The following is a 27287-nucleotide window of genomic DNA, read 5'->3' on the forward strand; positions in this document are numbered from 1 at the left end:
AGTTCGTGGGTGAGTTTAGACTTCTCAAAGCGCATTTCTGAAACAAGAATCCAGGTTGCCATTGGGGTAATCTAATCTTAGCCACCTTCCGTTTCTTAGCCAAAACCACCCCAGTGGGCAAAAAACAGATAAACAAACAAAGCATAAATAGGTGTGGGGAGGGAGAAAGGAAAAGAATGAGCTCGACCACCTGCCTGCCCGGTGCGGAGTGGCCGATGTACTGCTGTCTCCCAGGCCTGCCCCACAGCGTGAGGATTAAATGAGTTGATACACAGAGGGGTGAGAGCCAGTGTGTGGCCACTAGTGGAGCAGTGGAGCCAAACCTTCCCATGGGGGTTAAAGACCTTGAGAGTGGGACTGACCGGGGAGGACTGTCGGATGTGCTCCCACCCCTTGACCCAACACACATCTGGGTGACATTTGATTGAAATGCACTTTGAGAGCCCTTCTGAAGGATTAGAATGCCAAACAGCAGCCCCTGCAGGTGCCAAGGGTGGGACAAAGGTCTCTCCGTTGACTTGATCCTGGGATAGGCTGGACAGGTAATGAGAAGGAAACAACAGGGAGAAAGTCATGTACCTCCCCCTCCCCCACCCAGATATAAACTAGGTTATAGGAAGCTTGAAGTCCCCCAGCTTGGAGCCTGTTACATAGCCTGAATTTTCTAGGGCTGAGTTCCTAAATTCTATCCAATCCATATTTTTCAAATGAATGGTTTGTGAAACTGTTCCTTTGGTTGGGAAATGTAGTCTCTGTTGGATCCTTGGCTAAAGACCCTACTAGAGCTGCCTTTGACCCTTCAGAGATACTCCACCTTGCTTTGGTCTCTTTTGGGGGCTGGCGAGTTGGCGTTTCTCAGGGGGGCACAAGATGAATGAAGTCTAGGGGTCTCTGGAAGGGCTGTGAAGTATCTGACAGGAGGAGGACGTGTCTGAGGTGGAAGCAGAGCCTGGGGCTGCGGTTAATCCACTGATGAAACCACACAGAGATTTTTGGGCACTTGAGGGAATAATTTCCTTTTACAGACGCCTCTAGTCTTAGGGTCTCAGGACAATGTGTCTGTCAACCCTGTTGACCTCATGGAAGCCAGAAAGCTTTTACTCAGGTTGACACGGCCAGAGGGATGAGGCCAGCACAGACTGCATGGTGGGAGAACAGGCCCCTGCCCCCAGGACACGTGTCCTCCCGGGACCTGAGGCCCCTCCTCTGTGAACCTGCAAGGCCATGCATGTGGGTGTCAAGATCTGTGGTGTTCAGACCACATCCTTGGTGCCCACTGCCCGGGAAAGGGGCCGGAGTTGGCAGCAGCTTCGAGCGGCAGTGCATCTCTACCTGGCCCACCGGTGGCTTTCACTATGAGACACTGTCACAGAAAGGGCCCTCCTGCTGAGCCCAGGGATTCCAGGTCACTGAAGCCTTTCTGGTCCAAACCGTCTCTCACTCTGAGATGGGCCCCTTGTAAGACGCCCCTCGCCCTTCCTGCCTTCTCTCCCTCCCGGCCTCACCCCACATCTATTTCTGTCTGGCATTAAAGTTTCCGCCCCTCTGATCACGGCTGAAAAGGGAGAGAGAGGCAGAGAGCACCCTCTACGCAAGAAAGCCTCACTGTTTTGTTCAGAATGGGGGAGGGCATCAGCAGTGAAGGGTCCCTGGGAGCCCTAAGGGAGAAAGCCGGAAAACCAGATGAGGTCCCTTGAGACTGTTTTTGAGCCACTCAGGTATGTGTGGGGAAGCCAGGTCGGCAGGACGAGGCCACCAGACAGATGAAAATGGGCTCCAGCGGTTTGGCCACAGCTGGAAACACAGTCCGGCAAAAGCAGTCAAACCCGCATTTTTTGAAGCCTTGGTTGCTGTGGGTATGGTCCCTGAGAACCACCTGCTTCTCTTTCAGAGCCTCCTCTGGCTCCAATCTGCTGTCTGCTTATTAGCAGCCCCTTGAAATCCCTTGAGCAGCACATCAGCAAGAACTCAACTCAGCAGACACGTATGAAAGGCCACTGAGGACCTGAGCTCAGGTGAAGCAGCAAGGGACTAGCATGGCCTGTTAGCAGCTCACATGTTCTGGAATGGGATGGAGGGACTCGATGTGCACACGCACTGCCCTCAGACCAAGCAGAAGGCAGACAGGGCCACGGGAGCAGCTGTCAGAGCACAGAGGAGGGTGTCCCTCCTTCCGACCCCAGGAGACACAGGGAACAGTGTCTGGGAACGAGGAGCTGTCTCCTGGGCCTGTCCTCACTCTGCCTGAGCCTGGCCGTGCAAGACACCCAAGTCTCTGGGTCATTATGTCAAAAGCAGAGATGATGATGAGACTCCGCTCCAGGGTGATTATGGGGAGTCTAGGTTAATAAATGCAAAGGTCTTCAGGGGGGTGCCTGGTGTGCTGTTGGTGCCCACCAAATATTTGTTATTTCCAGGAACAGGGATTGCAGACTCCTTAGGACGGCGTGCTGGTGACCCTGTGGGGAGCAGTCAGGCTTCCAGAGCAGAAGGGTCAGGCAGAGCCCGTTGTGGTTCAAACACGTAGCTGCGTGCACACTTGGGCTTATTATCCCCTTGAACATGGTGGTCCCAGCAAACTGAACGTCCTTTCACTTAAATCTCCTTGACGTGTAAAACACCCCAGGTCCGATGCCTTGTCAAGTTAGTGAGTGAAAGAGTGTTCACTTTATACTGTTTCATCAAAAATTAAACACGAGCCTGCTTACCATCTGGGAAGGTGGATTTACTGTCAGGCTACACATAAAACCAACATATATTTGTAAATGGTGCCCATCTAGAGACTACAGGGCCCCTATGCTACCAGCATTCATTCACCGGAGCCTGGAAGGGATAAGTCAGGTTTAGAATCATGGAATAGTAAGCCCCAGAGAGCCTAACTATTATAACATCCTTGCTCTTAATGGGCTGTGAAGACATTATCAGTGTTACACAGCCTGGAAAGCATGACCACCGTCCAGAGGCAAATGGGAAACAGGGAGGTGGAGGAAGAAAATGTCCTTCGGGCCCCTGGGCTCCATTCTGTCCCACATGAGGCATGTTTCTTCGTGCATGTGGAGTCACCATCACCTCCATAAATAATTGCAAAATGTGCAGGAAAGCAGACTTCATTTCTAGCAGCACAAATTGCCAGTCACAACACCGAGCTCTGGGAAGGATTCCTTGTGGCCAGGGCTCGGAGTTATATGGGGCATGTGAGCGGGGCCATGTTTCCCCACAAGGCTGGACTGATAAGGTAAGCGCACATTTCACAAGACTCCGATTCTCTGTGTTAAAGATGTGTTAAATGGGTCACGGAACTAATGTGAGGATACAACCAAGTTATGAGATCAGGCACAGGGTGTGGACAATTAATGTTCTAAGAAGGGTGGTGAAACACCAGAGTTTTAAAATCTGTTTTTAATTTGTATTGCCTCACTAAATTATTGGGTGATGTTAAACAACATCTTTAACTTCTCAATGTCCGTGTCCCTCAAGAAAAATGAGAATAATGACCATGGGACAAGAACATTTTTCCCCCCTTTTTACAGCTTCAAAATTCTAAAAAATTATATAGTCCAAATCTTCCTTACGTTTCAGATGAGGAAACTGAAACTCAGAAATTCCAAGTGACCAGTCTAAAGGCACACAGCTCTTTAATGGGGCAATAGGCAAGGACCCTGAATTATGGATCCCCATGCTCTTGCCACAAAATTATTTACATACTTATTTACAGAAGGCTTTCAAGTACTTAGAGTTTCCACATTGACAAACCAACATGGCCCCATTTGGAAAGTGCAAATCGAACTTCTGAGCAATTTCTTTTCTCTATTTAACGCGGCCTGTAGCTTTGGCTGGCCGCCATCTTGGTTCCTTCAACAGAAACTTTTCTGAAGGCCAATAGTAGCTGAAATGCTCACTCGAAACGCCAGCCCATTCGGTTTCTGGATTTGAGTCTTCAGAACTAGATCATGTAGAATGGCGCTGACGCTCCCTGCTTAACATCTTTCCCTCTCCTGAATTTGGGGTGTTTTGCTAAGGTCTATTCAGAAACATACTGCTGACTTTCATAAATCAAATGTGTGGCTTCGCAGGCCACAAAAGGGGGTGTGGTGGTGTGTGGAAAGAACATGAGGCTTTGGAGTGAGCTAGACCTGGGTCTGACGTCTAATTCTTTCCACGTTGATTCAGCAAATATTTATGTAGGGCCTCTTATGGGCCAAGCCCTGAGCTATATGACCTTGGGTGGGTCATTTAACTTTCCTAAGCCTCAATTTCCTCTCCTGTTAAATTAAGATAATAAACCCTTCCTTTCAACATTGTTCTGAGGATTAGAGATATGGTCTAAAAATGACCGCACACATAGTAGGCATCAGTCAATGGTGGCTGCTATTATTTTTATTGGAATTGCAAGTGTTCTAGAGATGGACAATAGGTTATCACTGGCCTGACAAATGAGATACCACACAGAAGAGACAGACAGAGGGACAGAGGGACACGCAAAACACACGAAACTAGAGGGAGAAGAGAGAAAACTCCTGAGCAAATACCTTATTTATCATCTTTGGGGAAGACTTTCAAGTAATTAAAAACGTGTGTGTGTGTGCATATGTGTGTGTGTGTGTGTATGCACATGTGCATACACACAAACTATATTCTTTACTTTTTTTTTTTTTAAAGATTTTATTTATTTATTTGACAGAGATCACAAGTAGGCAGAGAGGCAGGCAGAGAGAGAGGAGGAAGCAGGCTCCCCGCCGAGCAGAGAGCCCGATGTGGGACTCGATCCCAGAATCCTGAGATCATGACCTGAGCCGAAGGCAGCGGCTTAACCCACTGAGCCACCCAGGCGCGCTTTCTTAGAATCCTAAAGTGTTAAAACTTAAGGAACTTAAACATTCCATCCTTTAGCATTCTTGTTTACAAAGCAGGAACAGGGGGGCGCCTGGGTGGCTCAGTGGGTTAAAGACTCAGGTCGTGATCTCAGGGTCCTGGGATCGGGGATCAAGCCCCACATTGGGTTTTCTGCTCAGCAGGGAGACTGCTTCCTCCTCTCTCTCTGTCTGCCTCTCTGCTACTTGTGATCTCTGTCTGTCAAATAAATAAATAAAATCTTAAAAACAAAAAAACAAAAAACAAAGCAGGAACAGGCCTAAGGGCGAAGGGGCTTGCTGAGCAACCCCTGCCCCCCCACCCCAGTCCTTCCTGACTCACTTGCCTTCGGAAGCTACATCTCCTCCTTCCCTCTCCACCATCTTGGCAAGGTTATAAGATCAAAAACACTTTCAGAATGCAGGAAAAGGTAGCTGAAGAGGATGACTCCTTCAAAAGAAGGGTATTTTAAACATCTTGGTTAAAAGAACGAAGGAATTTAAAAACTCTAAGGACGTCTGTGAGGGACTTCAGCTCCCCCACTGGTGAAGTAGGAGAAGGTTAGACCCTTGGGCCTTTAGCCAGTGAAATCCCAAGCTGCCTGAGGACCAGGATCCCAGCAGAATTTTTCAGATCAAAGAGGAAAAGGGACATAGAAATATGTGGGGAAGAGGGTGAGGACGGAGGAAAAACAGGAACCGTAATAATACTCCATTAAAGAGGGGGGCCTTCATCACAAAGGTAATTTAAATTTTATTAGCATGTTATTTGAGGAAAACTTTGTTATTTCCTCTCCTGTCAGAGGGAGTGAAGCTGGGAAAGAGGGGAGAGAAAAGGATTTTCCTTTTTCTTCACATACTACCATTTTTGAATTTTATATTTTTATAATAAATTCTTTTTAAAGATTTTATTTATTTATTTGACAGACAGAGATCACAAGTAGGCAGAGAGGCAGGCAGAGAGAGAGGGGGAAGCAGGCTCCCTGCAGAGCAGAGAGCCCAATGCGGGGCTCGATCCCAAGACCCCAAGACCATGACCTGAGCTGAAGGCAGAGGCCTAACCCACTGAGCCCCTCAGGCGCCCCTATAATAAATTTTAAAATACATTTTAAAGAAATACAAATTTCTTCTTAAAAGAAATTTTGGGGGGGGTTCGATGTGGCACCATAAATCCAGATGCTGTTGTTCTCCCTGAATCTAATACCTTCCCAATTCTTTTAATTCCCTTCTTCCCAATTCCCAATTTAATACCTTCCCCATCCTTTTAATTCAGTCCAAGCCTACAATTGGAGAAGAGGCTGTGGCTCCTTGGGTGACACCGCCCTCTACTGGTCCTAGGGGCAACTGCGCTAGCCCGACTTGTGAGCCTGTTCCCTGAGGCTCAAACCCAGACTTAAAAGTATGTCATTACCTTTTTATAATAAAATCTCTTGGCTTGACTATTGAATCCCTTTTTTTCTGATTCTGGAATTGTTGAATTCCGGATTTTAAAAGGAATGGAGGATTGTGTTGGATATGCAGCAGTAAAACCTAAACAACAAAAACAAAATAAAATTTAGCATGGAGAATTGACAAATGTAGAAAACAAAGAGCACTTTAAAGTTTTATTTTGTTGTTTCTCCAAGATTATGTTTTTAAGTAATCGCCACACACATCCTGGGGCTTGAATTCACAACCCCAAGATCGAGAGTCTCACGCTGCACCCACTGAGCCAGCCAGGTGCCCCCTAATGTTTTAAGTGGAATAGAAGAGAAACTTGCCTTTTGACAGGAGATAAACATGAAACTAATTTTTTAAAAAATATTCCCTTTATGGGGCACCTGGGTGGCTCAGTGGGTTAAGCCTCTGCCTTCAACTCAGGTCATGATCTCAGGGTCCTGGGATCAAGCCCCACATCAGGCTCTCTGCTCAGCGGGGAGCCTGCTTCTCCCTCTCTCTCTGCCTACTTCGGCCTACTTGTGATTTCTCTGTCAAATAAATAAATCTTTAAAAAGAATATTCCCTTTACTTTCTTTCCCTCTTGGTAATTTACCAGGCATTCCCCACCCCATCCCCAACCCTTGCCTCAACTCTTAAACCCTCAGGTGGTTTCCTGAGTATTGATCAGGATACACATATGACAACACCACCCAAGGCTGCGGAAAAAATCAACCGGAAGAATTAAGTGAACAATAACACCTGAACACAGGCACGGGAATAGCTCCTATTTCCACGCATCGGAGTGGAAAGCTTTATAATTCCTAGAAGAGAGAGTATGCAGAGAGTTTTGCCTCACACATAGAACAAAATCACCCCTAGACCAAACGCTGGCCGGTCTTCAGCTGATAACACTTAACAGCAAGACTTGAAAGAATCCAACTGGTTCCGAGGAACTTAACTGCAGAACAAACCACAAGAATTTGCAGGACTACAAAAGCACCCAAGAAATAAAATGGAAAATATATGGTGTTGTTAAGAATTAATAGGTATACAAAGAAGAAAAAATGCAATTCGTAACCAAAAGATAAGTAGTCAAGCAAAACCAAAATTTAGGGGCACCTGGGTGGCTCAGTGGATTAAAGCCTCTGCCTTCGGCTCAGGTCATGATCTCAGGGTCCTGGGATCGAGACCCACATCGGGTTCTCTGCTTGGCAAGGAGTCTGCTTTCCCTTCTCTCTCTTTACCTACTTGTGATCTCTCTCCCTGTGTCAAATAAATAAATAAAATCTTAAAAAATTTTAATTTATAAAAACAGGCAGCAGGTGAGAATCAGCCAAAGGCCAAAGCTTGCCAGGCCTAAAGCAGCCACTAAGAAAATACTGCAAGAGGATATTCCTTTTTTTTTTTTTTTTAAGGATTTTACTCTTTTAGAGGAATCTCTACACCCAACATGGGGCTCAAACTCACAATCCCAAGATTAAGAGTTGTGTGCTCCACCGATGAAGCCAGCCAGGAGCCAACAAAAGGGATAAAATAGAAATAAAAACAAAAAATAGAAAATAGAAACAAAAAAAACCCTACTCAATGCAAAAGATGACAAAAAAGTAAAAATCGAACAGATGGGACAAATCACAAGCAAATTGCAAGATGGTAAGCTTAAACCTACATACCAATATTAATATTAAATTTCAAATTTTTGTAGTGTAAACATCCCAATCAAAAGACAAAGATGGTCAAAAGGGATAAGAAAGAAAGACCTAACTGTATGTTGTCTACAAGAAATATACTTTAGGGACACCTGGGTGAGTCAGTTGGTTAAGGGTCTGACTCTTGATTTCAGCTCAGGTCATGAACTCCGGGTCCTGGGATCGAGCCCTGCACCAGGCTCTGCCCTCAGGGCAGAGTCTGCTTGTCCCTCTCCCTCTGCTCCTCCCCTTTCTCGTGCTGTCTCTATAAAATAAATTTAAAAAATTTTTAAAATTGTGTATACATATTATATATAAATATATACTTTCAATATAATCCCAGAAATAGGTCAAAAATAAAAGAATGGGAAAAGATACACTATGTTAACACGAACCAGAAGAAAGCTAGAGATAATGTCAGACAAAGAAGATTTCAGAGTAAAAAATATTACCTGCAATAAAGAGGATCATTTCATAATCATACAGGGGCAATTCTTTAAGAGAATATAACAAGCCTAAAATGCTGATACACCCAATAACAAGAAATATAAAATACATGAAGCAAAAACCGATGGTACTATAAGAAAAAATAGAATATTCCACAATTATAGTCAGATTTAAAAGTTCCTCCCTCAATAATTTAAATAAGTAGGTAGAAGATTAGTAAAGATGCAAAGACTTGGGGGCACCTGGCTAGTTCACTTGGTAGAGTGTGTGACTCTTGACCTTAAGGCTATGAGTTTGAGCCCCAAGTTGAGTGTAGAGATTACTTAAAAATAAAATTAAGATCTATGACTTGAACAATACTATTACCTAACTTGACCTAATTGCCATTTATAGCACAGTCTACCTATCAATTTTTTATAATCTACCCCATAAGACTGAAGAGGATAATAGGCGCCTGGGTGGCTGAGTGGGTTAAAGCCTCTGCCTTTGGCTCAGGTCATGATCCCAGGGTCCTGGGATCAAGCCCCGCATTGGGCTTTCTGCTCAGCAGGGAGCCTGCTTCCCCCTCTCTCTCTGCCTGCTTGTGATCTCTCTGTCAAATAAATAAATAAAATCTTAAAAAAAAAAAAAAAAGCCTGAAGAGGATAAGACATCTCCCAGTCCATTTCAGGAGGTCAGCATCACCCTGACACCAAAATGAGACAGACTCATTCATGGTGGGTGTGGGAGGAACAACTATGATCAATTTCCCTCAGAAACACACATGCAGAAATTCTTAGGAAAATTTTGGTAAACTAAGCCCAACAATATATAAAAAAGATCATATATCATGACCAAGTGGAGTTTATCTCTGCAATGCAAAGATAGGTTATAAGTTAATGACTGAAAGTCAATGTCATTCACCATTTAACCAACTAAAAAAGAAAAACCATATGGTCATCTCAGCAGATGCAGAATGGAATCATGTAGCATGTACTAAAAAAGTACATGGTTTTTGTCCGGCTTCTTTCATTCAGCATAATTATTCTGACATTCATTCATGTTGTTGAAGTACTAACGCTTCATTGATTTTATTGCTGAGTGGTATTTCCTCATATAGAAATATTAATCCATTGCTGATGGACATTTGAGGTGTTGCCAGTGTGGGGGTGTGACAAATCAAAGCTGTTTACCTACATTCCAATACAACTCTTCCGAGTAGACACATGTTTTCATTTCTCTTGGGTAAATACTCAGGAGTGGGATGGCTGGATCAAATGTTTAATTTTTTAAAAAATATTTTATTTATTTATTTGAGAGAGAGGGAGAGAGAGCATAAGTAGGGGGAGCAGCAGAGGGAGAAGCAGGCTCTTCCCTGAGTAGGACCTTGGGGGACCTCAAGATCATGACCTGAGCCAAAGGCAGACACTTAACCAATTGAGCCACCCAGGTGCCCTCAAATGTTTAACTTTTAAAGAAATTGCAAAACTCTTTCCCGAAGTTGTGCCTTTGTACATCTCCACTATTAGTATATGAGAGTTACTGTTCTTCCACGTCATTGTCAACATGGGCAGTCTTTTTCATTTCAGTCATCCCATGGGCTGTGTCATACTATCTCACTGTGGTTCCCATGTGTATTTTCCTAATGGCTAAGGATGCTGAACATCTCTTCATTTGCTATTTCCAATCTGCATATCTTTTTTTTTTAAAGATTTTATTTATTTATTTGACAGACAGAGATCACAAGGAGGCAGAGAGACAGGCAGAGAGAGAGGCAGAGAGAGAGGAAGAAGCAGGCTCCCTGCTGAGCAGAGAGCCTGACATGGGGCTCAATCCCAGGACCCTGGGATCATGACCGGAGCCGAAGGCAGAGGCTTTAATCCACTGAGCCACCCAGGCGCCCCTGCATATCTTTTTTGATGAAGTATCTGTTGAGTAGATACAGAAAGCATTTTATAAAATCTAATGTCCTTTTGCAATTAAAAAAAAAACCTAACCAACTAGGAATAGAAGCAAATTTCCTTAATCTGATAAAAGCTATCAATGACAAAAGCCTATAGTAAACATGATACTGAATAGTAAAATATTAAAAGCTTTTTCCTGAGAGACAAACCAAGAGACTATTGTTACTCTTCTTTTCAATACTGTCCCGGCTCTAGCAAGCACAAAAATCAAGAGCAATAAATAAAAATGTATGGATCAGAAAGGAATAAATAAAGCTGTCATTATCCACAGATGACAAGATTATACATGGAAAATTTTGAGGAGAATTTATAGACAACCAATAAGGGGTAATCACTGAATTTAGTAAGGTCACTAGAATCAAGGTCAATATACAGAAGTCCATTTGTTTTATTTCTCTATCAGGATACAATTAGAGAAGGAAATTAAAATATTACCATTTATAACAGGATAAAAATTAAATGCCTAGACAGACATAAAGAAGACACATGTGACCTCTACATAGAGATCTGTGAAACATTTTTGAGAAAAATTTAAGAAGACTTGAATAAAATAAATGCACATGGATGGGAGAACCCAATATTGTAGAGATGTGAATTACCCCTAAATTGATTGCTAGAATCAATGCAATCCAAGCCAAAATAACAGAAAGGAGTTTTATTTTTAGGACATGAACGAGTTGATTCTAAAATTTATATGGAAATGCAATGGGGCCAAGAATCACCAAGATAAGGTACAAACCTGAAATATTTATACTACCAGATACAAGACTTTTTATAAAGTTACAGTAATTAAGACAGTTTAGTATTTGGAAAATAAAAAGTATAGTATTTGAGCTGAATAAAGAATCCAGAAGTAACCCCGCATATACATAGACACTTGATTTATGACAAAGGCAGTTCTGCAGAATAGTAGAAAAAGAATGGCCTTTCAATAAATCGTGCTGGGTCACCTCGATATAGATAACAGAAAACACCAAAATTGTGCATCCACCTCGTCCCACATATAGAAACGATTCCAACCAAGTTACAGGCCTAGACATGAAAGGTAAAATAATGCAGTTTCTAGAAGAAATTATTTGGGGCTAGGTGAAGATTTCTCAAATAGGACAGACATACACAGTAACTAAAAAGGAAAGGATTGATAAATTGGGCTGTATTAAACTTAAGACTTTCTGTCGATTAGCATACCATTAAGAGTGGGAAGGAAAATCACAGATTGCAAGAAGAGATTTACTCTCCCTGTAGCCGTCAAATGGACTCATTTCTAGAATGGTTTAAAGAAATCATAAAAATAAGAGAAATCCAATAAAAAAGGGGCAAAAAGCTTGAACAATCATTCCTCCAATGAGAATATTCTAAAGGTCAACCAGCATATGAAAAATTGCTCGATCTCATTGATCAAAGAGCAATGCTAATTAAAACCATTACGTGCAAAAGATGTCAGTGGTGATGTGGAGCAATTGGAATTCTCATACGTTGCTTGTAAAGAAGTAAAATTGGCAAAACCACTTTGGAAAAATGGCAGTATCCACCAAGCTGATCATAAACACATCGTAGGATCCAGCGATTCTACTGAGGCATAGATGACATACATACATCCCATGTATGTCCCCAAAACATGTACGAGCCTAGTTAGAAAAGCATCTATTCATAGCAGCCCCAAACTGGAAACAACATAGAATGGATAAATAATTGGCGGTGTATTCAAGCAGAATAAAACTTTATAGCCATGAAAATGAACCATTAACTGATACATGAAACATGAAGTTCAACCTCTCAAACATGAGTGGGAAAAGGCTAGAGAAAAAAGTTCATATTGTATGATTCCAATTTATCTGAAATTTAAAAACAGTGGCGGGGCACCTGGGTAGCTCAGTGGGTTAAGCATCTGACTCTTGCTTTGCACTCAGATTGGGATCTCAGGGTCATGAGATCAAGCCCACCCCCACCATGGGCTCTGTGTTCAGAGGGGAGTCTACCTGGGATTCTCTTCTCCCCTGTCCCCAGGGCGCAGATGCGCATGTTCTGCCTCTATCTCTTTAAAATAAATAAATCAATCTTTTTTTTTTTTTTAAAGTTCAATAACAGGTGTGCCCGGGTGTCTCAGTGGGTTAAAGCCTCTGCCTTCAGCTCAGGTCATGATCCCAGGATCCTGGGATTGAGCCCCACATTGGGCTCTCTGCTCAGCTCTGCTCAGCAAAGAGCCTGCTTCCCTTCCTCTGCCTGCCTCTCTGCTTCCTTATGATCTCTGTCTGTCAAATAAATAAATAAATAAATAAATAAATCTTAAAGTTCAATAACAGGCTAAAGTAATTACTATATTAGAAGTCAGGATAGCTCTAGTGTTTACTTTCACAGAGAAGGGGAAGCAACAAGACACGGTCTTTGGGATACTGCTAGGATTCTATTTTCTTGGTTTGAGAGAATGATTCTATTGGTTGTATTTTCATTATGAATATTTATTAAGCTGTATAATTATTATTTGTGTACTTTTTCTGAATATATATTATGCTTCAATTTTTAAAGTATTAAAGAAGAAGAGATAGCACAAAGTCAAAGGAGGGAAAAAGTAAGGTCTGGCTTTGAGTTGAAGAGCAGTAGGAACTCTAGAAGCATACCAGGGAGGAGGAAAGGCCCCAAAAGAAAGAAAAACCACTGGAGTAAGGATCTTGGAATGAGGTTTCCAGCCCCAGAAATGATTCCTAAACCCCAGATGTGGTCCAGAAACATACCAACAAAACCAGAGGGAGCCTGTGGGCTGGGACAGTGGAAATCTCACCTGTGTGGATGGATAAACAATGACCTGAGGGCTTCCTCCCATCCCCCACCCAGTCATCACATCACCTCTTTCTACTGAGAAAGATCCAAAACTTGAAACAAGCAGAACATAGAATTTGTGCCCCTAATGGCTGGAGTTAAACTTGCCACCAACCCACAGTGTGGGGGGCTTGCATTAGGAATCGAGAAAGTAGATCTCTTTACACCTCTAAGTGTGAAGATGGAGATTCTTACCAGAAATGTAGAAAGAACAGGTGTAGTGAATAGACTTGCCCCTCCTTCTCTCCTCATCCTCTTTTCACACTTTCTTCCCAGTCCTCACTCTAGAAGCAGTGAGGAGCCACCAAAAGCAATTTATCTGTTATGTCTTAAGGGTGGCCTTGTTGGTATGACCCAGAATTCAACATATGTGTTCTTACGTGCCAAAAAGAACATACGTCAAGAATTCTCAGGGTGCATGGGTGGCTCAGTCAGTTAAAGCGGCTGCCTTTGGCTTGGGTCACCATCTCAGGGTCCTGGGACAGAACCCCAAGTCCTTTTTCCGGCTCAGTGGGGAGTCTGTTTCTCCCTCTTCCTCTGCCCCTCCCCCCCCATACTCTCCCTCTCAAACAAATAAATAAAATATTTTTTTAAAAAAGTTCTCTCTTCCCCTCAAAGATATCTGTTAATAAATTCACAAGACCTTTCTGTAATTTGCTGGCATGGCTGGAATATTTTTTGTCAGGGTGTTGGTCTTTGCGGGTGGAGTTGTCCATCTTAGCAAAGTTCTGTGGTATGTTCCATTTGCTTGATGAAAAACTCTACTACATGTTCTTCTAAGTACCTGGAACAGCAAAACACAGCATTTGTAGGGATCATTTCACATTAACTATGTTAATTGGATTCTGTTCCATCTGCAGAACAGACTGAGCAATCTTGAGCGTAAGGGTTGAGACTTAGGTAGTTCTACGACCCTAACTCGTAAGCACATTGCACTGCCTGTAACAAGAATTATGTAAGTGTTCATTGTTGGTGTTGCTTACAGAGCTACTGAAGGCTTGGATTTTATAAATGTATCCTTATCAAGATAATTGACTGACATCCAATATAATTCCTTAGTTCTAATTTTTGGCAAATGTGTACAATTGAGTCAAATGCCATCACAATTAAGACAGAAATAACCCCAACATCCCAAAGAGTTTCCTGGGATTCTTGGCCCTCAGTACCCTCCCAACCCTGGGATTTAGCAACCATTGCTTTGCTTTCTGTCCCCACAACTGCCTTTTCTAGAATGTCATATACATGTAATCAAACAGTATATACTGTTCTGTGCAGAGGCCTTCTCTGGGCGTTCTCCTCTATTGATTCCAAACCCTGGGCTCCCTGAACTCGGATTTCTATCTCCAGTCGGGAAAGCTGGGCGGGGCTTTGTTTGGGTACTCGCACCCCCCCCCCCTCCCCCGTCCCTGAACCGTGGCCTGGACACCGCCCCCAGCAGGAAGCTCGGGTAACTGCAAGGCTCGCCTTGGTTTTCCTCTCAGGAATTGCCAATTCAAGCTGTCTTATGCCTAAAACCAATTGCTTCATGGGAGTCTGGGTTTTAGTTGTTAACAGCAGGAGCAGGATTCAGTTTCCATAGCTGTTCATCTTTCATGGACAGACGAGTTCTATGTTGCCCATCTTTTTATTCTCAAGAATCCACACCATTTACTAACGAAGGAAAGGACGGAAAGAATGATGGCGTGCTCTACCAATCCTTTCCACCGTCAGTCAGTGTTTGTTCCTCACTTGACTTTCTCACCGTAGCAATGCTCCCCATCTTCTCTGCTTAACACTCTATACTGAAATTTTAATATTCATGAGAGTTATTGGCAACACACTCCAAGAATCTAAGAGATTCAGAGCACCAGAAATCAATAACGCTCACAGCAACACGACCACTCCAGTATAAAAATGTCTTTTAGGATCTATAAAAGCAGCTACCATTCACTTACCACGCTACAGTGCTATGTCTTTGCCTTAGTACTTCTACTAGGTACTCAGTACTTCTACCATCTACGTTCCTAGCTACAATAAAGCTATCTTGTTTGTTAATTTTTATTTTATTTTTTCAGTGATCCAAGATTCATTGTTTAGGCACCACACCCAATGCTTCATGCAATCCGTGCCCTCCTTAATACCCACCATCAGTTCTCCCAACCCTCCACTCCTTTCTCCTCCAAACCCTCAGTTTGTTTCTAAGAGTCCACAGTCTCTCATGGTTCATCTCCCCCTCCAAATTCCCCCAATTCACTTTTCCTTTCCTTCTCCTAATGTCCTCCTGTTGTTCCTTATGCTCCATAAGTAAGTAAAACCATATGATAATTGACTTTCTCTGCTTGACTTATTTCATTCAGCATAATCTCCTCCAGTCCCATCTATGTTGATACAAAAGTTGGGTATTCATCCTTTCTGATGGAGGTATAATATTCCATTGTGTATATGGACCATATCTTCTTCATCCAATCATCTGTTGAAGGGCATCTTGTCTCTTTCCACAGTTTGGCAACTGTGACCATTGCTGCTATGAACACTGGGGTACAGAAGGCCCTTCTTTTCACTTTTTTTTAACCTTTGGGGTGAATACCGAGTAGTACAATTGCAGGGTCCTAGGGTAGCTCTATTTTTAATTTCTTAAGGAATCCCACCCTGTTTTCCAAGGTGGCTGCACCAACTTGTATTCCAACCAACAGTGTAAAAGGGTTCTCCTTTCTCCACATCCTCTCCAACACACGTTGTTTACTGTCTTGTTAATTTTGGCCATTCTAACTGGTGTAAGGTGGTATCTAGATGTGGTTTTGATTTGAATCTCCCTGTTGGCTAACAATGATGAACATTTTTTCATGTGTCTGTTTAAAGCTCTTATTTTATAAATGCACTAATGAGGTGAGCACAGCATAATGTTCAAACTTGGCAAATCGCTGTGTTGTATGCCTGAAACAAATGTAACATTGCATATCCACTACACTCAAACAAAGGTTAATTTAAAAATAAACAAATGATAAAAAATTAAAATGTAGCGGCGCCTGGGTGGCTCAGTGAGTTAAGCCGCTGCCTTCGGCTCAGGTCATGATCTCAGGGTCCTGGGATCGAGTCCCACATCGGGCTCTCTGCTCGGCAGGGAGCCTGCTTCCTCCTCTCTCTCTCTCTGCCTGCCTCTCTGCCTACTTGTGGTCTCTCTCTGTCAAATAAATAAATAAAATCTTTAAAAAAAAATTAAAATGTAGTCACAAGCTAGAATTAGAAAAAAAAATAAAGCTTCCTATTACAATGGTGATATGGGTACCTTATCAAATTTTTGGAAAATACACAAAATTAAAAAGACTTTTTAAAACAATCCATGATCCTAACCCTTAAAGGCAACTACTGATAATGCTTTCTGGTGTTGGTATGCATACCTGTGAAGCCAGGATGAGACCAGGTGCAGACCAGTTGTGGACAGAGCCCCGCCCAGATGTGCCCTAGCGTGCAGTTCCTTGTGTCACTGTTCATGACAGGATGTCATGGACCTAGAATCTCAGAAAAGAGTAATGAAGATATACCACCTTCCTTATCAATGGCATATGCCCAGGCAACTCCCAGGTGAGTACCTGTACAGTAATCAGGAGTATCCCTGGGTTCAAGGTTATGCTCTGCCACTTCCTAGTTCTGAGTCCCTTCATCTTTTGGCCCCACTGCCCCCTCCACCAACTGAGAATGATGACAGGACTTTCTTCTCAAGGTGCTTATGGATTAAATATCATGGTCCATATGATGAAGTAGATGATGTTGTCTGGTCCACAGTAGGCTTTTATGAATATTAGATTTTAACACATCCACAGGAATAATGTAGTAACAGCTTAAAATAATAGTTATCATTTATTGAATGCTTACTCTTTTCAACACCTTGTATAGAATTCTGCATCCTGCCTTACAATAATCCAGTGAGGTATTAGCCTCATTTGGTAGATAAGAAAACTGAAGTTTAGAGAGAGGAGTTAGGTGACTTGCTCAAGGTCACACCAGAATTAAGAGATGGAATCAGGCTTTGAATCTAGAAGTCTGACTTCCGCTCACTCTTAAACACTATCATACCCACTAAGGCAGCATCTGCTGAATGTTAACAAGCTGAATTTTGACATTTGGAAGCCTGAGTAAATAAGGTTGGTTTTTAAAAACCAGGATATTGCATACAGTTTTCAAAATATAAAGCAAATATTTGAGGCTATCGAATTTTCACAGAATGCTGGGCTTCCTCAGAATGTACTTTGAAAATTCCCGAGGCAGTTCACGGTTGGGTAGTTCCAGTTACTAGAAATTTCCTGCTTATATCAAAGCTGATTCATTTATTCCCCCCCTTCACTCACCCCAAGACCACCCCTGGGAACCAGCCTGGAGTAAATCTCACTCCTCTTCCGCATTAGTGATTTTCAAAATGTAAGTCACAGCCTGCAGTCTTTCGTGAAGTTTTTGTTTGTCATGTATGTATGCGCTGGACCACAGTATAAAATGCATTTCTTACCATAGGTCACAGTCTGAAAGTTTGAAAGCCACTGTTCTATATGACTATTCTTCAAGTCTTCGAAGGCAGCTGTCATATCCCCCCACCTAAAGCCATGGGGCCTTTTCAGCTTCTCCAATACCTCCTTGCGGCATGCGGATTCCTCCCTTCCCTATGCTGGGGATCATCTTTTGCCCCTGTCACAAATTCATCTGGGTCTCTCCTCAAACTGTCTTCTCAGACTGTCTTCCTTAACCAGTCTCTCTCAAGGAGCACCACCTCCACTCTCTACCCCTGACTCTGCCTTATGTTTCTCAATGTACTTTTCACTATCCAACACCGTATTTTACACGTACTTCTTTGTTTATGGTCTCTGGATAGAATGTTCCTCACTAAATCCCCAATCTGTTTCCTGGCACATAGTAGTTGCTCAATAATATCTGAGTAATGAATGAACACTAGGGGTACATATGTTCTAGCCATAGTGCCTGCTGATGTAGTCTTATACAACTCTTTCCTTTCGGAACTACATTCTGCGAGGATTTAACTCATCGGACTATAAATACAAATGTGTTTCCACTCTACTATATGTTTTAAAAAAATCATTTGGGTTATAGCATTATCACACATTTTATACACTTATACCTGCATATTAATGTTCAGTGTATGTCAATACATACTAAACCATGTATACTTTTTACCTTATGTGGAATTTTCTGGTATTTGCATGAGCAGTTTGAAGGACATGAGATTTTTATCAATTCAGTTATACATGATGCTATAGTACATCTTGAGAGTATTTTCCATTTTTCAAAGCGTACCCAGGGAAATAATCCACTTCATATTTTTCATATGAGAAACCAGGAAAGCATTCAAAGAGCAGGAAGGAGCTTTACAGTCGGCTAATGACCACTAAATTCCAATCTTACCCTTTCATCTTAGGGATGGATACACTGAGGCCCAGAGCGGGGAGGATTTTGCTGAGGGACGCCCAAGGAGCTGGAGCGGACCTGGGATTAGAACTCAGCTCTTTTTCCATCCACCCACTGCCCCGGTACCCCATTCGTTTGCACGCTCACAGAGGCAGAGGGGAGTCAGAGGCCCACGTCCCTTGCAGGAGCCCCGTGGGGGAAGGGCACCCCGTGATTATCAGCACCCCTTTTTGGGGGGCGGGGCCTTGGAGGGCACACCATCAAGGAGGGCCACCTCCGGACTGTGGCTTCTTCCCACCCTGGGGCACCAACAAACACGCACCTAGCAGATCCTCCCCTCCCCCGCCCCCCACAACCCTCCCACCCCACCGGTTCCCAGACAGGAACTGCCTCCTACCTCCTTGGGTCTCCCTGGGCTGAATCTGGGCTACCCAGCCTCCCCGTTGCTATGGCAACCACAGGCCCAACATTCTAGAGTCCTCCTTCAGGCTGCCTCCTGAGTAATCAGCCAATGGTTTCTTCTGTTTCTTTAGCGTGAAAAGTTGTTGGCGAATCATTAGAGGTGTTTCAAAAAAAAAAAAAAACCACCTTAGGGAAACCGCTAGAATGTTAAGGTTTGGGTTAATTACATCACAACTAGTGGGGAAACCTAATAGGGGGTCATCTAAATGACCCCTCAAATATCTTGCTATAGACCAAGAGCCTTAGAATTTTGCCTACCTGGAAATCCTAGTTAGAAGACTACGATTAGGGCGCCTGGGTGGCTCAGTTGATTAAGAACTGCCTTTAGCTCAGGTCGTGATCCCGGAGTCCGGGGATCCAGACTCACATCGGGCTCCCTGCTCAGTGGGGAGCCTGCTTCTCCCTTTCCTTCTGCCACTCTCACTGATTGTGCTCTCCTGCTCTCTTGTTTCAAATAAATACATAAAATATTTTTTAAAAGGAAGAAGAAGACAACTAACATTCATCCAAGCCCTGTGTATAATAGTAAAAGAAAAAAAAAACTGATACAGGCAACGATACAAGAACAGACATACAGTGTTCCTTGAGCCCCTCTTTGCAAGCTTCAGAGCAGTCACAGTGCTCTTGTCACTCCCCAGCGCAGAACCCGCAATGGCCCCCCCTTTAAATTTAGGATGAATCCAAACCTCTGTCCCTAGCCAGGTCTGCTGATGGCAGCTCCTACTACCCACGCCCCAGAAAAATCTTGCACCGGCCACGCTGTTCTTTGGGAGGTTCCTACGAAATGCCAACCTCGTTCTGCTCTCTGGTGTTCCCTCTGAGCTCTCTCTGCCTTCAGATCTGAACCCAAACTGGCTCTTTCTCCTCCTTGGGGTCTGGGCCCGAATGCCATTTCCTCATCTGTAAAATGGGCATGAGCTCAAAGTCTCACTCAGGGGGTTCCTGCGAGGATCTGAAATGAGATGCGTGTAAGTGAAAAGGTGTAAGCTCCATGCACGTGTTGATTACACTTACTGCTTACTGTATACGTTGTACGTTAGGGAAGCATTCACGCAGTGCTAGGACCTTGGGCATTGCGGAGCGGCGGACGCGCTGGGAGGGTTGGTACATAGCGCAGCCAACAGGTGTTAGGGGAGCGCCCGCAAGGACATTGTATATGCCCCGAGTACTGAGACGGCTTTGTGGGAGCCGGGTCTTGAGGGTCGTGAAGGATCTGAAGGCACGCGGAGAGCGTAAGGTGGAGGAACAGCAGGAGCAAAGCCCGGGAGGTGGCGCTGAGAACTGGAAGGTCGGTCTCCTGGCAAGCTGCCCACCTGTCGGGCAGGGGAGGTGAGCAGTCACCCCAGCACCCCCGTACAGGTGGAGAGGGAGAGAGGGGTTTGTTCCAACGTCCTTGGCGCGGCCTCTAGAGGGGCCCCCTCCAGGTGAGAGCAAAGCTCAAGACCGGGGCCGCCTCCCCAAGTCGCTCCCCCTACGCCTCAAGCAAGCTTTGCGGCCCACCCAATAGCCGGGAGATGTCCCGCCCACCTCCCTCCTCGCAGCCACTCGCGTGCAAGAAGTCCCCGCGAGCTTCTGACCGGCAGGCGGCCTGACAAATCAGATCGTGGCCTTTGAAAGCAAAACACTGCAGCACCCAGGCAGCTCCTGAGTTGGGGAAGGAATTAAGGAGACTGTGCCTCCGGGTGGTGTGGAGAGTCTAAGTCTTTTCTCAGAAACCTGGGATAGGTGGGCCTCAGAGGAGACGCCGCCCGGGTGAGTAGTGATTAAGCCTGAGGCAGGGGGGACTTGAAATCAGCCTTTGTTTTTTGTTTTCAGGAAAGGTAATGGATTTGGAATCATCTAACGCCCCCTAGTACTAATACCCTTCTTTCTTGCTGTCACCTGCCTTGCGGGTCTGGGTCTTGCTGCCTTGGAATGGTTCCCCCCATCCACCCCCATTTTAGCGAAGGGAGGGGGACATAGGTTTGCCTTAATATAGGTGAAGGCAGGCTTTACCAAATCAGGAAGTGAAATGCAGTAACTTTGCCAAAATTATTCCTCTACACGCCGGCTCGGGCTTCCTGGCAATAGCAGATGGTGGAGTTAGCAGGTGGGATACGGGGAGGAATTCTTGATCTACACTGGCTGCTGGAAGTTATAGTTTCCAGCTCAATGGTAGGGGAGGAGTGTAACCCTTTAGTGAGCCAAAGCCCAGGAAAGGGAAAGGGCTTTGTAAATGGCACTCAGTACCAGCCAGATGCTGAATCGTCAGGTGGTGGAAAAGGGTGTGTTTTATTGATTTTCTTTTTTTCCAGATAGAGCCAAATTCTAATATACTACTCTCAGCAGCTATGAGCTGTGGTCCTCTCATCTGTCCAGCCTGCTCTGTGGGTTGGTGAAATAATTCATTGAGATAAGGTCGGGGGGAATGGAATGGTAGCAAGCACCTAGAATTATCTTTACATTTTTGAGTCAATGACCCTGTGCTTACTGCTGGCTGTGAGGGCCTCAGCGTTAAGGGGTCGCTGGGAACACAGAGTTGGCCACTTGCCTCTTGGGCATATGTTAGTGCTGGAAAAGTGCTCTGAAGGCAGAAAAGGAGATTCACTAGGTAAACAATGTGCACCTTAAAGGGAGAGCAACTTGCAAAGGGTTCCTCCAGAGCTTTTTGTCCTAACTCCTACCTAGCTGAGGGAAAGCCTCCTGACTTTGCAGGGGATGCCTCAGAGGCCTTGGCCCTCAGGCAAAGAGGGAATCTGCTTTTTAGAAGGGTCTTGAATGACAGCAACAACTTCACAAACAAAAGCAAAAACAGAAACCCACCTGAACAGAGCAGCTGGTCCAAAGAAGGTTGGGAGACCCAGGTTTCCATCACTCTATTGGCATGTCCTCAAGGCCTGTTTGCTTTCTCTGACATCCTGTGGGCGGAGCTGGTTACAGCTGTGGGATCTCCAGAGTTGTGGTTGATTAGGCCTGAGTAAGCCATTCCATTCTTGACTGGGAGCTGCCCCAGATGCTCCACAGGCCTGCCTTTAGCCAGTCAGTAGGTGTGTATGGAGGTCACCATGCTGGGCTCTGGGCTGGGCCTTGGCAAGCTGCCGTTGAACAGGGGATTCAGGAGACATCTTTCCAGTTCAGGCTGCAGTGCCCCCTTCAGATCTAGGCCAGCTTGAAGGCCTGCAAGGGTCTCTCTGAGGTCTCTCCCTGGGCATTCTTCCTTCCTAAGGCTGCTATATTCAAAACATTAAAATACCTAAATTTAACACAGTCATGCTTTTCACCCACACAAGGAAGTATAGTGAAGAATAATTATGCTTTTCACAAGGTTTCAAATATTCATTGGTCTTCATAGGGAGGTCTGGTTCTGGAATATCAGTTATGAAATTATCTGATGAGTGTACCTTGTATATACTGTGTGTGTGTATATATATACACACCTAAATATATATGTATATATATACATATATATGCATACACACATATGTACACACACACCATATGTATATGTGTATATATGTAATTAAGGTATGGAATGTATAATCACATCTGGAGGCAGCAGCAATCATTGAATTTTGAGGCTCTTTAACAAAGTGAGACCTGAGCCAAATAGTCTTTGTGGCTGCCCCAGTGCTAAGCCCTACATCCAGTGTCTCCTAGATGCTGGACACAGTGTTAGCCCTGTGACATATGACTGTGCTGTTCACACCAGGAACCAGCATTCCTGTGGGTAGAGCTAGATAACAGAAGGAACTGGAAGTTGCAAGACACAGAAGGCAACTTTCTGAAGCCGTGGGGGCATAGCAGAGGCTGTATCTGTTTGGCACATAGTAAGCCCTACATAAATATTTGTTGCATGGTTACATGAAAGAAAGGAAGATCTGTGGGTCAATTCAATAATTAATCTGGTAGGAATAAAATTAATACTAATAATAGCTGCCATTCATTTGGCCATTGCTGTGCATGCATTATACTTGCATTATTTCATCAAATTCTCACAACAACCCTATGGTTGGGGGGGTGGTAGAAGTGTTGTTATCTGTATTTTCAGCAGAGAAAACTGCCTGGAAAGTTAAATGACTTGGCCAAGGCAAACAGGTAGTATATGACAGATCAAAAGCTATAACATTTTTATATTAAAATAAACATCGAGGGGTACCTGGGTGGCTCAGTCAGTTAACCATCTGACACTTAATCTCAGCTCAGGTCTTAATCTCAGGGTGGTAAGTTCAAGCCCCCACAGAGGAAAAAAAAAAAAAATCCATAGACTTTGTAGTAGAATCCAAATTTGTATGGATTTTTTTTTTCTTTTTACTATATGAGGACCTCAAAGAAACACTTAGCACCATGGTAAGGTGCTCTGGCCCTGCCTCCCAAAACCCTAGGAATATATGCTTCATCTTTCTTCCTTATTTTAGAAGAACTTGACCTGCACTGAAAATATCCCCCTGATGAAATTTACAACAATGGTCCAAATTACTATCATCCCCGATTTTACTTGAGGCCACGTTATTACCCCCACTTCACACTGAGGCACCTGAGTTTCCCAGAGCTGATGTGATCTGGTCATACAGATCTTCTCCCGGGGGGCCCAGTGTTACCTCACCTGCGCTCAGCTGACCATTGGTAGTAGCTTAGTTCTTCTGTCATCCACGGACATAGCTTTTCTTCTCGTTTTTTCTTTCCCTAAGTTAGAACACGCATGTTTTCCTTTTTTGTGGCATTGGGATATGTTTTTGGAGTCCTAGAGAGGTAGACAAGTTCAGTATTCCACCGCTTATGTGTAGGGGAGCCAATGGAATAGGGAAGATTTAAATTAGGATGTGATGGGAGGAAAGAAGCAGAGGAATAGAAAAGTTGACTTTTATGGGCCAGGAGAAAAGGTTCTGAGGCAGATGAACCACATCTTTATTCAGGGAGCCAAAGGCCTGATACCGTTTTTTTAATGGTTTCACTTCTCATGATAGGTTGTGTTTTGTGCCCATAGTGTTTCCTCCTCGGGTAGCAAAGCTGGGCTCTATGTCTCACTGTACATGCATTTTTAATGCTCCTCCCCACCTCCCTAGAGCACCACCAGGACAAGGAATCACACTGTCTGCTTGGGAGCGACAGAACTTGGCACTTCTCTGCGTGGAGGTGAGAGAGAAGCTGTCCGCCCTCCCATGGCTGGTGAGAGGAAGTGAACGCCGCGGGGGAAGATGGTCTCCAGGGTTGGCCCCGCATAGCAGCAGCAGCTCCGGCTCCCAGGCTGGGCCCAGGGAATGTGGCTGTAGGACACCATGGACCGAGCCCACGGCGCGGCCCTGCAGCTGCGCCAGCTGCCACCCACAAGCAGCGCGCACCCGCTCACAGAGCTTTCCTTCTCCTACAAGGCAAGCGTTTTTGTGGTTTTGCAATGTTGTGTTTTTCTAACCAGAAAGTAACACAGTACAGCCCTGGCTAACAGACACGTCCAAGGTCTGTGTGCCTGTCACTGGCAGAAACAGTCAGCTGCCCCTCACCCCACGGGTAGGAGAACATGTAATCCAGGGAAAAGAAATGCTTGTGGAAATACATAAAAATAGGGGGTTAGAGAAAGACATCAAAATGGAAAGGAGAAATAGAAATAGAGAAACATTGTTAAAGGAATGCATTCCCGCTTAGAAGATTCACTTACTCTATTACTTGGAGACAAGCTTTGTTCATATTTCAGGATATTTCCTTCCTGTCTTTTTTTTTTTTTTTTGGTGTTAAACATTTAGGATCAGACTGTACAGAAAGTTTTGTGTCTCGGTGGTTTCACTTAAGCCTGTGTGTGGGCTATTACCCCATGTCATCGAGTCATAGTGATTTAACACATACTTTTTGAATGGTTGCCCAATAATCTGTTGAGTTGCCGTATCAAAATTTTCTGGACAGATTCCCTATTGCTGGCTGTTGAGGCTGTTTCTAATCTGGGGTGGCTGGAAACAGTGCAGCAGGGCCGCTCCTTTGCTCTCTCTAAGAACTGGCCAGCCCTGGGAGAGGTGGTCTGGTGCTGGTGAGGGAGGCCACAAATACCAGAGCATCACACATGCAGAACCCAAGAAGATACAGTTAAGACCATTGGTTCTGTGAAGAAGGGATGCCAGACAGACAAATACAATATCTCAGAAAACACTGAACACTCTACCAGATGAGACTTCTGTTAAGTTTCCATAAAAATTACAAATTAATTGCACTATTACTCATTACAGAAATACCTTCATGCCAGAGCAGAGATAAATCAATCATGGTGACTTTACCAACAAGCTGAAAAATTGAGGTGGGAGGGGGTACCTGGGTTGCATAAGTCCGTTAAGCTTCTGACTCTCGGTTTCTGCTCAGTTTCTGATCTCAGGGTTGTGAGATCGGCCCTGCCTTGGGCTCTGCACTCAGCGGAGTCCCCTTCAGACTCTCCCTCTCCCTCTGCCCTTCCCTGCTGCACTCTCTCTCTTTCTCAAACAAATAAATCTTTAAAAAGAAAAAAAAAATTGAGGTGGGAGGCAGGCACATGGGCAAAGTTAGGAGCAAACTGAAGTTCCAGGGAGGGATAAAGGGAAGAAGGCCTGGGTTGCAACCCTACTCTGCTCCTTCCTGGCTAAGAGTCATTGGACATATGGCTTAGCCCCTCAGAGCTTCTGTTACGGGTAGACTGATGGTAGGAATACGTGCCTCCATCCCTCATCCCTCCAGTCATGTGGATCAGTGAAATAGCACCTAGCCCATGCAGGAGGCAGGAGTGCCTGCTGTTACAAGTGCCTGCTGTACCTGAAGCAGAGAAAGGTGTAGAAAATTCTGAGAAAATTCTGCCTGGGGAAGTTGTCTTCCTCCTCCTCCTCATTTTTGTTGTGGCTATTTTGGTTGCAAGGAATAAAAACCTATTTCAGAGGCAATGAGGCAAAAGAGAAAACTATTGTAAGACTATAGGGTAGCTTCTGGAGCCAGAGGTAGGAAGGGCCGTGGAGGTTTGGAATGACTGGGGTGATCACCCAACCCTGGAAAGAGGGAAGACCTGATTGGCCAGCTTGAGTCAGGTGTGTGTGTGTGTGTGTGTGTGTGTGTGTGTCTGTCTGTCTGTCTCTCTCTCTCTCTCTTTGGCTGGCTGGCTCTCAGTGGGAGGTGGTTATACTGATCTGGGGTCAGCTGAGCAGGCTGACCCCAGATCGTCTGTCTTTGGGGCAAGGAAAACATTAGCAGGCCCAAGTCCGACTCCATCACTGGGCTTGAGTCAGGAGCAAGCCCTTGGCCTTGCATGGCAGCCCTGCTCTCTGTCCTGGTTGTTGGGGTGGGGGTAGGGGGTGTGGAGGGGGGAATTTGTAAAAGAGAGGCCAGGAGGCAGCATCACCTGAGGTTCCTGGCCCTGGAGGCTTGGTCTCAGTCTGGAAGAGTCAGGCCTCAGTTTCTTCCATTCAGCAAATAGGCATTTCAGCTGAGCATCTGCTGTCCATGCGAGGCCTGGGGGGGAGGGGGCCTGTATAAATAATTGAGCTATCTCTTCCCGGAAGGGGTTTACGGTCTAGGAGGGAGGTGGGGGGAGCTAATTCTGTCAGTACCTTACCCTTCAGGACAGAATTTTTTTTTTTTTTTAAGATTTTATTTATTTATTTGTCAGAGAGAGAGGGAAAGAGAGCGAGCACAGGCAGACAGAGAGGCAGGCAGAGGCAGAGGGAGAAGCAGGCTCCCTGCTGAGCAAGGAGCCCGATGTGGGACTCGATCCCAGGACGCTGGGATCATGACCTGAGCCGAAGGCAGCTGCTTAACCAACTGGGCCACCCAGGCATCCCAGGACAGAATTTGATACAAAGGTAGAACATGGCCTTTAGAATCAGAGCTTGCTTGCTTCAAGTCCCAGCTTTCTCGCTTTCTATCAGTATCGCTTGGGGGAAAGTTGTGCAGCTCTTCTGCAGGTCGGTTTTAAATCCATCCTACAAGGGTGCTTGGAGGATGACCCGAATGTACAGATGAAGGAACCTGAAGCTGCCCGCACCATCCCCCATAGAAATCCTACCCATCCTTCCAGCTCTAACTCCAGATTTGGCAGTTTTCCTGGGAGGAAAATATAGGTCCTCTCTATCATGCTTCCTTAGCCAATTCCAATTACTATAGTAATCATCACGATCATAATGGCAGTGAACATTGGTTTTACTGTTTACTATATGGCAGGGACTGTGCTGATCCCCAAAGAGCCCCATAAGGTAGGTACTATTAAAACCCCATTTCACATATTAGGAAACTGGCACAGAGAGGTTAATTAACTTACCCAAGGCCACACAGTCAGTAGGTAGTAAAGCTAGGAT

General features: G+C 44.6%; 2 protein-coding genes across 6 annotated transcripts in view; one reads left to right on the forward strand and one right to left on the reverse strand.

The window, feature by feature from the left end:
• Window positions 1–19018, reverse strand: part of STPG1 (sperm tail PG-rich repeat containing 1) — a 46573-nt gene extending 27555 nt beyond the window's left edge. For 2 of the 4 annotated variants that reach the window (XM_044236326.1, XM_044236323.1), the window contains exons 1-4: window positions 18950–18999; window positions 16539–16649; window positions 13805–13945; window positions 6262–6380 (exon numbers count right to left, since the gene is read on the reverse strand). In XM_044236326.1, the coding sequence (XP_044092261.1) occupies window positions 6262–6380; window positions 13805–13877 (192 nt within the window). In that variant the 5' untranslated portion in view covers window positions 13878–13945; window positions 16539–16649; window positions 18950–18999. Of the gene's footprint in view, window positions 1–6261; window positions 6381–13804; window positions 13946–16538; window positions 16657–18949 lie in introns of all 4 variants that reach the window. The other 2 variants (XM_044236324.1, XM_044236325.1) reach the window with 2 other exon arrangements.
• Window positions 19019–24184: 5166 nt separating this feature from the next.
• Window positions 24185–27287, forward strand: part of NIPAL3 (NIPA like domain containing 3) — a 46074-nt gene continuing 42971 nt past the window's right edge. For both annotated transcript variants that reach the window (XM_044237441.1, XM_044237442.1), the window contains exon 1: window positions 24185–24362. In XM_044237441.1, the coding sequence (XP_044093376.1) occupies window positions 24270–24362 (93 nt within the window). In that variant the 5' untranslated portion in view covers window positions 24185–24269. The remainder of the gene's footprint in view (window positions 24363–27287) is intronic.

This window comes from Neovison vison, chromosome 2 (assembly GCF_020171115.1).
Source record: "Neovison vison isolate M4711 chromosome 2, ASM_NN_V1, whole genome shotgun sequence".
NCBI classification, from domain to species: Eukaryota; Metazoa; Chordata; class Mammalia; order Carnivora; family Mustelidae; genus Neogale; species Neogale vison.